This window comes from Plecotus auritus (assembly GCF_963455305.1).
Source record: "Plecotus auritus genome assembly, chromosome: 1".
NCBI lineage: Eukaryota > Metazoa > Chordata > Mammalia > Chiroptera > Vespertilionidae > Plecotus > Plecotus auritus.
In genome coordinates this window covers 244140489-244153228 of record NC_137770.1, presented here as the reverse complement: position 1 = coordinate 244153228, position 12740 = coordinate 244140489, and the positions used below count along the sequence as shown (strand labels likewise).

At 48.2% G+C, this 12740-nt stretch overlaps 1 protein-coding gene across 1 annotated transcript in view; it reads right to left on the bottom strand.

Moving 5' to 3' along the window:
• The window catches only part of CLNK (cytokine dependent hematopoietic cell linker), a gene marked incomplete at its 5' end in the record, with an annotated part of 90490 nt that overhangs the window by 59733 nt on the left and 18017 nt on the right, over positions 1-12740 (bottom strand). The window contains 3 exons of the mRNA XM_080656097.1: positions 3130-3227; positions 4628-4769; positions 9036-9073. Coding sequence (XP_080512223.1) covers positions 3130-3227; positions 4628-4769; positions 9036-9073 — 278 coding nt within the window. The remainder of the gene's footprint in view (positions 1-3129; positions 3228-4627; positions 4770-9035; positions 9074-12740) is intronic.

The following is a 12740-nucleotide window of genomic DNA, read 5'->3' as shown; positions in this document are numbered from 1 at the left end:
TGAGGGTGAAGAAGATGACGAATACATCATAATAGTGCCCAGTGCCTTTGAAAACCTTTAAGCCTGTCAATCGTGGGGTCTATGATGGTTACTTTTATGTTAACTTGACAGGGCCTCAGTTATTGGATTACCTGTTACTTCTGGGTGTGTCTGTGAGGCTGTTGGCAGAGGAGATGGGCATTTAAATCAAATCAGTAGACCGAATAAAGCAGAGGGCCCTTCCCAGTGCAGGTGGGCCTCCACCAGTCTGGGGGCTGGATAGAATTAAGAGGCAGAGGAAAGGATAATTTGATCTCGGCCTGACTATTTGAGCTGGGACACTGGTTTCCTCCTGCCCTCAACTGGGATTGACACCATTGACTCTCTTGGTTCTCAGACCTTTGGACTCAGACGGCAGCTTCCACCACTGGCTATCCTGGGTCTCCCTCCAGTGTGCAGACGGCAGAGCTTGGAGTTAGCCTCGATAGCCGCTATTTTATTGAGATGTGTATGTGTATCTCGTCTCTCTCGTCTCTCTCTCTCCTCTCTCTCTCTGTCTCGTCTCTCTCTCGTCTCTCTCTCTCTCTCTTCTATGTTTCTAGACAACCCTGACTAACACAGGGTCTTAGTGTTCCTCTTTTATTGGCATCAAGTTGGGGTGGCCAAGGTGGATGGATAGGAGGGGTCATTGGTCCCCTGTTACCTCTTATCTTGGATATCCAATGTCCACCTCTGCCCTCTGTGGAACATTGAACTGCCATATTTATGCTTGAAAAGGGTGTGTGGCTCTTCAGCTGGTCAGCCTAGTCGGGAGTTGAGCATGGTTTGGGGTTTGTTGTTGCTATGGCTTCTTTCATTGCACCATCAGCTTCTAATTCCTCCAAGGTTACCCTGTGGAGGCTGGGGTGCTGGAGGCTTCTTTCTTTCTTTTTTTTTATTAAGGTATTATATGTGTACATATCTTACCATTGCCCCCCCCCCCCCACCCCACTCCCATACATGCCCTCTGGAGGCTTATTTCAATGTTCTTCTTGCACCCTTAGCTTGCAGCCTTCCCTGTGTTCTGTATGTATTAGCCTAACAGTCATGGGATCTGGAGCTGAGCTATAAAGCCTCAGAGAGGGTAACTGGCCCAAACCGACAGAGCTCATAGAAGTCGGAGCTGTTAACAGGGATTATAATGCTCATCTTGCTAAGTTATTTTGAGGATTAAATGTCACTATTCATTCCAACCTCTGCTCAGAAAGATCTTCCATAACTTTCCATACTTGTCTTTAATAATTTTTATTTTTTTAAAATACATTTTTATTGCTTTCAGAGAGGAATGGAAAGGGAGAGAAAGATAGAAATATTAATGATGAGAGAGAATCATTGATCAGCTGCCTCCTGCACACCCCGCGCTGGGGACTGAGCCCACAACCCAGGCATGTGCCCTGACGAGGCATCAAACCCTGACCTCCTGGTTCATAGGTCGATGCTCAACCACTGAGCCACACTGGCTGGGCTTTAATTATTTTTTAAAGCACTTACCACTTGACATATTGTTTGACGGTCTAGTGCTTATTCATTTATGAATGAACTCCTCCACTAGCATGTAAATTTCATGAGCACAGGGACTCTCATACCAGAGCCTATAATTGTGTCTGGTACATGGCAGGCACTCAACACATATTTCTTGAGTGAATTTGTTGAGTGAATGATTAAAGTGTTGAGCATGGTGCCTGTGTGAAGAGGAAGTGTTCAGTATTTTACCCCTCAACTTGCTCTCCCAGTCTCTCTTGGGTGTGTTCTGTGTAAATGACATTGGTAAAATTTGTGATTTCCTTTTCTTGTCAATATTAACAGAAGCCCTCAAGTGAAATAGATGAACAATGTGAAAAAATAATGCACAAGGAAGAATGTGCTATATTCAAAAGCATGTTCACACTCACCAATAAATGTGACACAATAATAAAAAAAAAAGAACAGTGAAATCACTTAAAGATAATTTTAAAAGTAATAGCCAGTCTTGGTTCTATGAGGTGGCCATTCCCATATAGAGCTGCTGGGTGGGTAAATTAAATACGTTTTGAGATTTCACAATAGGTACCAAAAGCTTTTAAAATGTTTTCCCTCCATGGTTAAGGAAAATAATGAAAAATTCCATAATGGGGTATATCTCTAAAGATTATGCTTATTAATGTTCATCACATGGGCAATCTTATATAATAAAAGCCTAATATGCTAAGTGTCCGACCTTTTGTTTGACCAGGAGGTTAGCTTGCTACTGGGGTCTGGTCCATCGGGACCAGGCTAGACGGGCCGGGCACATCTGGAGCCCTCTCATGGTCCCTGCCTCGCCGGCCAGCCCCAATTGGCCCTGATCAAGACTGGTTAAGACAAGATGGGCCGGACATACCCTGGAGCACTCCTGCGGTCCCTCCCCGGCCCCGATTGTGCACCAGTAGGGTCCCTTGGCCTGGCCTGCACCCTCTTTGCAATCCGGGACCCCTCGGGGGATGTCAGAGAGCCGGTTTCAGCTCGATCCCCGCAGGCCAGAATATAAGGTAAAAAGAAGGAAATCATGTGTATATTATACAACAAGAACTCCCTTGCATAAAATGTCTGCATAGAAAATACTGTTAGGAAATACACCCACACATTAGGACCGAGAACCCTGCAACCCCAGGGGTGATTAATTTGTATTTTATGCATTAAGAAAATGAAACATTAGCAAAAGTGTTATTAAAAATAACGTTCTATATATGTGTTTAGAGCATTTGCATTTACAAAATATTTTCGTAAGATTATCTTTGTAGTTTCCAAACAGCCTTTGAAGTAAGCATGGCAGGGATTTTTATTTCTGTTTTGGGCCAAGAATCTGGGCAAAATGGTATGTTATTACCCAAGTGGTCCTGGTTCAAATCCTGCTTCTGGAGAATGGGGTGAACTTTGGAGAATGCATGTGGAAACCTGATGCCTGGCTCACAGAATATCCTCAGCAAATGTCTTCTCTCCTCCCTCCCACGGGACCACGGTCCCACCAGTCATAGGACCCTGCCCGGCTCATTCCTCACAAGATGCCTCGGGAATGAGAGATGAGCTCCTGGCTGCCAGGAAGTGCCCCACACGTGTTTGGTTCACGTGGTCACACAGTTGACCTTTACTCACTTCTTCCTGTGTGGTCCAGGTTTGCCCCTCGGCAGGGATAGAAATCTTGGCACCTGAGGAAAGGGGAGTGTCCATCACACCCTTGAAATAGCGTGTATCTGTGAAAAGAGTAAAAATTACTCATCCGTTCCATCGCTCAGCACAATTTATAAAACTTTTGCGCATCTGCAAACTCATTGAGTCACCCGAACAAATGTGTGAGGCAAGCAATTGCACTCCCCCTTCACAGACGAAGGAGACGGAGGCAGGGAGAGGAGAAATTCCTCTGCTTGGTCCGTACACGTAAACGCCAAAGTCTGGACTAAAACACCCTCATTCTCACCCCCTGCGAATTCTTCTCATCCTCTCAGGCCTGGGCTGTGTCACACCCTTTGAAGGTCTTTCTAGCTCCCACACTCTTCTATTTTATACACTTAACTTATCGATTGGATTTATCTGTTGACCTTTCTGTTTCTACCACTAGATTGTGACCTCCCTGAGGACATGGATTATGTTTTGTTTATCTTTGTGCCCCTTGGTCAGTCCCAACATGGTAAATGTCACACAGTAGGTACTCAGTAAATGCCTGTTGAGAGAGTGAACCAAGGAATAGCATCCTTATTTACAAGGTGAGTCTCTTCAAAAGAACTTCCCGTAGAATCCTTTCAGTGGTTTGGGCCCTCAGACAACCCAACCCATCCTCGTTGCCTCCCAGAAGTGTGCCACATGGAAGGTTCAGAGAACTCGCTGGAGCTGCCCGGGGTGCCCCAGTTAGAGAGAGGCAACGTGGGTGTGAAGTTAGGTCTTCCTCACTCTGAGGAAGGTGGGCTTTTCTGCCATGCTCTGGGGCTGCTCCAATGCTGGCCACCTGCCAAATGGATCCGCCCAGTGCAAATTTTTCCTGTCACTCTCTGCCCCTCCATGCAGGCATCTCTGGCTGCCTGCCCCCTGCCATGCTCCCCAGTGGCTCTAGGGCTCAGGAAGAGCGCTATGATGATAAAAGCCAGTAGTTACAGCCAGCCAGTGTGGCTCAGTGGGTGAGCATCCATCTATGAACCAGGAGGCCACTGGTTTGATTCTCAGTCAGGGCACATGACTGGGTTGCAGGCTTGATCCCCAGTGGAGGGCATGCAGGAGGCAGCCGGTCCATGATTCTCTCTCATCACTGATGTTTCTATTTCTCTCTCCCTCTCTGAAATCAATAAAAATATACTAAAACAACAACAACAGCAACAAAACCCCCAGTAGTTACAGAGTTCTGCTTCTGCCAAGTCCTCTCATGAGAACTCCACATACATCCTACGTGGCATCCTCCGCAGAACTCTCTGGAATAAGTTCTATGATGATGATCCCCATTCAAACAGGGAAGAAGAGTCTGAGAGACTTGCTCAAGGTCCCACCTCCTGAAGGCCACGGAGGCAGGATTTGAACCCGCGGTTACTCAATGCAGAGCCCGAAGCTTTAACTTCTGTGCGACATCGCAACACGTGCATTTTCAGATTTCAGACCCGGCCGTTACCTGCATATTCAGATTCCTTGATGGGCCGGGCGGGTAGGATTTTCATCCATTGCCAAGCCTCTGCCATGTGAACATTGGGGTCTTCATAGTCGTCATCCCTGTGGCCCTCTGCTCCATTGGGGTCTGTGGGGGAGTTCCTTTCCTGAGCAGGAGGGAACATTCGAGTAAGTCAGGAAAAGTACAATGGTGATAAAGATGGCAGGCTGCAGGGCTGGCGAGGGGAGTGGGATAGGTTCTCTGAGATGGGAGCTAAGAGTGTGGGCTCTGGGGCAGGGAAATTCTAGAGCAGGCAGCATTCTGATGATGTCCCCCAGTATTCCCATCCCTGTTATTCAGTCAGACAACTATCCGGGCACTGCAGGTGTGATTAAGATGACACATGGGCTCTAGCGGGCTTGGCTCAGTGGCAGGGTCCTCAAACTACGGCCCATGGGCCACATGCGGCCCGCCGAGGACATTTATCCAGCCCGCCGGGTGCCGCTGCCTGTCCTGCTTAGCAGCCGACTTGTCCCGGGCCTGCAGTGCGCATAGGAATTTGTTCATAGTTTTTTTTAAAACTATAGTCCGGCCCTCCAACTGTCTGAGGGACAGTGAACTGGCCCCCTGTTTAAAAAAGTGTGAGGACCCCTGGAGAGTGTCAGGCTGTGGAGCGAAGGGTTCCAGGTTCGATTCTGGTTGGGTTGCAGGCTCCTCCCTGGCCCGGGACCTGGTCAGGGTGCATGCAGGGGGCAACCAATAGATGTGTTTCTCTCACATTGATGTTTCTCTCTGTCTTTCCCTCTCTCTCCCTCTCTCTCTAAAAATCAATGAAAAAATATCCTCAAGTGAGGATCAAAAAAAAAAAAAAAAAAAAAAAAGATGACTAATGGGCTGTCTTTGAAATAGAGAGATCATTTTGGGTTACCTAAGCCCTTAAACGCAGAAAGGGGATCTATTTGCAGGTGCCATGATCTTATATGCAGGGAACCCCCTAAAAATTATTAGAATAAACAATTTATCAAGGTGTCAAGTTACAGAACTGTTGTACTGCCGGAAACCGATCATTGTCCCACTAATAGAGAGATGTGGAAAGGGAATCCGGAAGGCTGGTCAACCTTAAATGCTCTGAAAGGTCGGAGCTAATCACTCACTGTTTAGCTGAGACATTGGTAGTTGAAGCAGCCTCCACCTGTTACTCTTATGTAAATGCTTGCTGATTGACTGTTATTGGAATTTCCTGCCTAAAGGATATGAGTGTATCCCAGAACCTTAATAAAAGGGATAGCAAAGCCAGAGCGGGGTGGTAGTCCTCCCCCTAGAGGTGGGCTCCCACCCGGCCCCCAATATTCCCAAATTAATACTTTCCTAAGTCTCTTTTCATTTGTGTGCGGCCTTCTCCAGAACCCGAACCCTGAACCGGAACCCTGAACCACACAGGACGTGAAAGGGGTTCCTACATTGTACAAATTTCAGTTGCATTTCTAGACACCGTAATGAGCTCCCAGTCAGAACCCCAGGAATGGCAGCATTGGGTACCAGCCCCCAATCCTGTAAGCGCCATCGGAGGAACCCTGGATGTGCACCGTGCGACGGGACCTGCAGCCAGCGCTGTGCCACACGTGAGCGGGGAAACTCCTCGCAGTGGCCCTCTGTGCGTCACAGAGCCGCCAAGCGGTCCCTTTCCTCGCTGGGCCTCAGAACGCTCCACTTGGTCTCAGTGAGGAAATGGCTTTTGTCTTTGCTTGGGCCCGAGAGAGAACCCAAGGGCCACACTGGTCAGTCGTGCTGCAGCTTGGAGAGGTCTGAGCGGAGTGTCGCGTGATGCCAGGAGCTCAGGAGGATGTGACGGGGTCGTCTCCAGATGAAAGGGGAAGGTGGCCCTGCGAGGCCGAGTCCCTCTCTGTCTACTGTCTCCTTTGAGCACCTGCCTCCGGATGTGGGTGGCTTCAGGTCACACACACTGTTGGGCTGGGAGGGGGCTGGCAGCTGGGAGAGGCAGCTGTGACACACACTGGGACAATCTTTGCCGTCCTAAAGTTTCTCCTAAGATGCCAGATGGCCATGGCCAGGAGTAACAGGCCCAGCCACAAGACATTTTTGTGCACATTCCCTGATTTGTCCTTCAAAATGAAGAACGTTTGCTCGGCTGGGGTGGCTCAGTGGTTGAGCATCGACCCACGCAGGAACCCGGAGGTCAGGGTTCCTCCCTGGCTCAGACACTCCATCTGTAGATTGGAGGCGGCGAAGCTGCCCTATTCGGTTGTATCCAGCTGAGCCCAGTGCATGTGAAGTATGGTAGCAGCCATCCTTGGGTAAAAATTGCTGTTTAATATTTTAACCTTGCTGTTTGGGGTTCTGTACTCATTTAAAAGTTATTTTGATTTTCTGAACTTAGGTATGATTGAAAACTCCATTGATGGTGGTTTGAATATCCCATGGATTGTGATCTCACTGGTCATCGAAGCACATTCCTCCGGGACCCAGGACAGATAGTGATCCTAAAGTGTCTCAGTAGCTACAGATAACTGAGTTTATCTGTGGTCCCGGAATCTGGACAGCACAATTATTCTAAATTGCCCCGGTGGTCCCAGATAATGTGTTTCTGTTGATTCAGTGATTCGCAGATACTTTAGATAACTAAGTTGCTCAAATTCTGCTTCTGTAAAAATGCTTTTTCGAGAAACAGGTCCCTCATTCCAGACCCAAAGATGTAATTGATACTTTTGTGATATTCTGCATATAAACCAGAAGTGGCGAGCTGTTCGGGGCTGCGAGGTCTTGGAGCGCTTTTGCTCCCTCGTATGCCGCCGGCTTTTAATAAATGACTCCATAATTCGACCTTTTTTAGAGGCGTCCTTTGTAAGATGGGGTTACACTACAACACATGTAAAGGTTCTACTTTGCACCTACCCACAACACACCAGGTCCCTTCCCTCCCGTGGATGTGCTGAGAGTAGGTACAGCAGAGCGCCGGGGGAAGCAGGTTTGCCGGAGGTTTCCCAGGTGACCCGGTGAAGGGGAAAGCTGAGCGGCTGTTCTCAGGAACCGCACGTGGAAGTGAGGTCTGGGCTGGAGCACAGGCATGCGGCTCCTTTGGGGACTTGACAGATGAGCATTTGTGCAAGGGCGCCATTTATACTATATACTATGTGGCCAACACCTAGACACCCACAGAGAGCAGCCGCTTTGGGGGAGTCCTGGACCTGCTGGGAGAACTGGGGAGGTGAGAGCGGAGTCCATCTCTGACCAGTTGCCTTGCTGGATCACGGGGGCAGAGCATGTGGGGACTTGGGGTGGGGGTAGGGGGGACAGTAGCCACCACCCCCTCCCCCTGTCTGGGAGGATCTGCCCTAGACCCCGAGAGTCTTGCCCACAGAACTGGGTAGAAATAGTCAGGTTTATAACTTTCTGGGAAGGGAGACAGAGTTTTGTTTTAATTATAGGAAGTTAAATCTATTTTACCTATTAACCTATTTATTATCTACCGTCCCATCTCAGAGGGAAATTATTTGTGACTGTCTGATTGATTGTGTGTGTGTCCTGAAGTGAAGTTCCATAACTTTAATTAGATTAAAAGTTTTTAAACAGGAAAGAACCAATGATTTTATAGGCAGATTCTGTCTGTCTGTCTATCTATCTATCTCTCTATCTATCTATCTACCTACCTAACTACCTATGTATCCATCCATCCATCCATCCAATCTATTCCATCTATCATATACAGATATGGTGGTTGGAACTATTTAAATAATACCGGTATACATATACAATTTAACAACAAAATTACTTATAAATATTAGCTGAGTTATATTATAAACATAACATAATGTTTCCCTAGTCATTAGAATTCTTTGCAAATATTATTAATGGCTTCATACTGAGAATATAATATATTTAACTATGCTTATATTACTGAATACTTAGCATGATTCCAATGTGCTGCCATTTAAGATATATCATTATAAAATATAAATGAGTGTGTTTAAATATTAATCCAAATTTTGGCTTAGTTTCTTAGTTTAAATTCCCAACCATAGAATTATTGGGCCAAAGGAAATGGACACTTTTCTGTTGCCTGGTTAATATTATGAAATTGCTTTCCAGAATGTTCATTCTACTTGAACATTTCGCCATGAGTGGGAGGAAGTGTCTTCCTCATCACACACTTGCCAGCACTGTGCGTGTTGGTATTTTCAATTCATCCAGTCTTCGCAGTGGCCGTGTAAATTAATTTCCATCTCCCTTTTATAGCTGAGAAACTGGCATACAGTTTTATACCCAACAATGGAACTACAATTTTCCCTGCCAATAAATTATACATTTAAAATTCTTTTCTCTTTGTTTTCAATACACCACGCGCCTTGGAAAAAGCCAGTTATTTTGTAAATATCAAAGAGGGAGAAAGAGGAGAGGGGAGTGGCTGACTTACGCAGTCCAGGGGAGGCTCAGGGATGGGCTGGTGCTGGCCTGCCAACAAAAACAGACCCAAGGTTAATGCGCCTGGGTTTTCTCCAGAAATCCTGTGCTTATTTCAATTAATTTTTCTGGACGGTAATTGCTCCCAATGAAGTGCATATTGCTGTCCTTCTCACTCTTTCTGCTGCTCTTGCAAAACAGGGGCGATGGAAAGGAAGGGAAGGAATCAAATCCAAACCAAGAAGCCTCACGGTTTCCACGGCAGGTTAACATCCTCAGGGAAAGAGGCAGGCACCTCCCACCCCCATCAAGTTCCCCCAAACCATGACTCAGTTCATAGAGGGGCAGGTTTCCTCTTCCCTCTCTCCCGAGGGCACACGTTACCTTTGCATTTCTTTCTTTTTAAAAAAATATATTTTATTGATTTTTTACAGAGAGGAAGGGTGAGGGATAGAGAGTTAGAAACGTCGATGAGAGAGAAACAGCGATGCACACTCCCCACTGGGGATGTGCCCGCAACCAAGGTACATGCCCTTGACTGGAATCGAACCTGGGACCCTTGAGTCCGCAGGCTGATGCTCTATCCACTGAGCCAAACCGGTTAGGGCACCTTTGCATTTCTCTGTCTCCTTAAACAGACTGTACCCCCATATTTTGAGAGCGGGTCATATCTATTCATTCATCTATCTCCAGTTCCAGGCATAAGGCTCAATATGACCAGGTGACTTTTTTAAGAAAAATAAATTGATTTCAGAGAGAGGGAGAGAGGGATAGAAACATTAATGATGAGAGAGAATCATTGATTGGCTGCCTCCTGCACACCCCCTTACTGAGGACTGAGCCCGAAACCTGGGCAGGTGCCTTGACCGGGAATTGAACTGTGACCTCCTGGTTCATGGGTTGCTGCTCAACCACTGAGCCACACTGGCCAGGCGATCAGGTGAATTCTTGATAGGCGTTTGTTGAGTGAATATTGTTCAGTGGAGGCTTCTCAGCACTGCACTTCCTCACCTGGGCTTGTGTTGTAAAGGTTGCCTGAAGGTCATGGAGGGCGCTCACTGTCCTGTGGCTGACATTTTACCCTCAGACTATGCAAAACCACTGAGGGAGGATGGTCACGTGGCCTGCAGGTTTTTTTTTCCTTCCTCCTAGACTTCATTTCCCTAAATTGCACCCCAGTGTCATGCTGTTAGTCTACATGAGGAACATTATATGCAGGAAATGTTCTTATCACATTCCTTATATTAGCACATATGTGAGACATTCCCAGCAGGTCCCCGCACCAGAAGCGGTGTGCTTCTTAGCAATTGGTTTGCTTTGATTTAATGGAAACCACCAATCCCAGGAGAGATTCTATTTTCCCTCCTCCCTGGCTGCTAAGAACCTCAGGGCAAATATCTGGCTGTGTCCAGGGAGTGTGGTCTGACAGGTATTTCTACATCTGGATCTGGCTTCATCGTTTTTTTTGAAAATGTTGTTCTTTTACCCTGAATTCTCTTGCCATGCAGAAATACAGAATTCATAGCTGTGCATGTGTCCCCAGTCCCCAGTCTTCTGTGGGGTGGGATGTGTAAATGAATGAAAGTTTGGCTGGGTGGAAACACAGCTTTCTGGAAGTTGCCTAGGACCTGTGCGTGGGGGGTGGGGGGGTGTTAATTAGTCAAAGCTAATCTCCAGGAGATCTGAGATAGGAGGGGCTGAATCCTGCCTGCCACCAGTGCCAACGTCCCCTGGTGGTGGGACTAGCAGCTGTCACCACCCTGAGGCACTAATAATACCTTCTGTCCCGGCAGGATTACATCCCCTGTAGGTCCCACAGGTTGCTCAGGCCCTTCCAGCAGCCATTTGTACTGTCTCATGAGTGGAGACAGGCTGGCCCGCTGGGCACTCCACACTCTGGTTCCTGCCTCGGGGCTGGCCAGAGGCAGAGGACCCCGAAGCCCTGAGGAACAATAGATGCCATGGGGCAAAAGGAGAGCGTTTGGAAAAAGACCTCCTCTGATCCACATGGGATTGTGATGCGGGCGAGAAGAAGCCTCTATTTCATTCAAACGACTAACATTTGTAGTTCATGCATGATGGATGGTAGCCCGCCCTGGTTAATCTGGTCTTTTCAGTTTCTCTGAAGGAACAAAGCAAGCCAATAAATATGTCATCACCGAGGGGTGCCTCCGCCCCCAGGCAGCGGTGAGATTTCAGGCTCCCGATTGCTCCCATGCATCGTTAAGCGCACGATAAATGAACAGTGGGCTGTGAGGGGTAGTGAGGGGTGCAGTGAACACACCCCAGGACTGGGAAGCAGAGGCAAAACTTCAGCCACCACCTGACCTCCTTCCTCACCGAGTGAGCTGGAGCTTGAGCCTTCCTCTTGCCGGGTCCCAGTTCCCCCATCAAATGGACACCCCCAAATGCTCCCCGGTCTCTGAGCCTTCCTGGAACTGAAGGACAGGTTGGCTCCTCAGAGAGCACCGTTTTCTAACAAGATGAATGGAGCTGCTTCCCACGTCGCTGTCCTGGAAGAGTTATGCTCAGGTTCTGTCTGCGGAGGCCCATTCATCACCTGCCGACACCAGGCGGCTCTTCTGTGCGCCCCCTGGGGAAGCGTCTCTCCACAAAAGGCAGCACCGCTTGGACGTTATTGTTGAGAGGGACATGAAGATGAATGTGTGTCCAGTAGAAGCGCAGGGCTTTCCTGACTGACGGGCAGAGAGCAATTAGCCCTGGACTTGGACACCTCTTCTCACGCCCACGGAGGGATGACACAGGCGTATGGCCAATGCCCATCAAATTAGGAGGTCCCCTGACCATTTTCATCTCAGGTGCTTAAAAAAAAAAGGAAATAAGAAAAAGCGGGTCCCCAGCATGAACCAAGTGCTTGCACCCACGTTCCCACGCTGACACGCACACTGCGGTGGGAGAACTCCCAACTTGGAAGCTCCAGCTCCCTTCCATGGAAGATGGCCATGAAGATGGATCCTCTCAGACTGTTTGCACTTGTAAACGCTCCTGTGAACTTGAGCACCTGGAAGCGCAAGACTGGCGCCTGTCTACGCCCCATTCACTACCCTTATAGGGACAGGGGAGCTGGCCGGGCCCCAAGTGCTGTTGCCATGGTTACACTTGGAAAAAATTCCCCAAGCAGAACCAACTTTTATTTTTATTTCTTCACAACATTTCAGAGGGAGGGGATGGGGAGAGGAGGGGGGAGGGTCCAGGTTGCCTCCAACTCTAGACACTACCAGCAGGACCTACTCAAATAGGTGGTGGAAAGCAAGAGGCCAGTGATCCAACCCATCACTGAGGACTCCATCGCAGAGACAGCCTATGCCACCCCCCACTTCCCCTTTCTTCTCAGCATAGAACCCCCGAGGTCAGCTGGGCACATGGCCACCTAGAGCAAGTACTTATGACACATCCAAATCGTTCTGGTCCCAAACCTGGTCATGGATTCAAGTTTTGGTTGATGGAAGAGGTGGAAAGTCAACTCGCAACTTCCAGGAAAGGGAAAGTGTTGCTTGCTGTTTATTTCCTCTTTTCCTCCACTCTGTCGCTCCTGCTGTCCGGGTCACAGGTATCACTGCTTTAGGCGATGGGACAAAATCCCATTTGAGGACACTACGAGGGAGGGAGGGAGACAGGAGGAGCTGGAGCTCTGAGCACCTCGAGGAGTGGGACTGCCCAACAGCCCAGGACTGCTTACCTCTAGACGTGACTCACC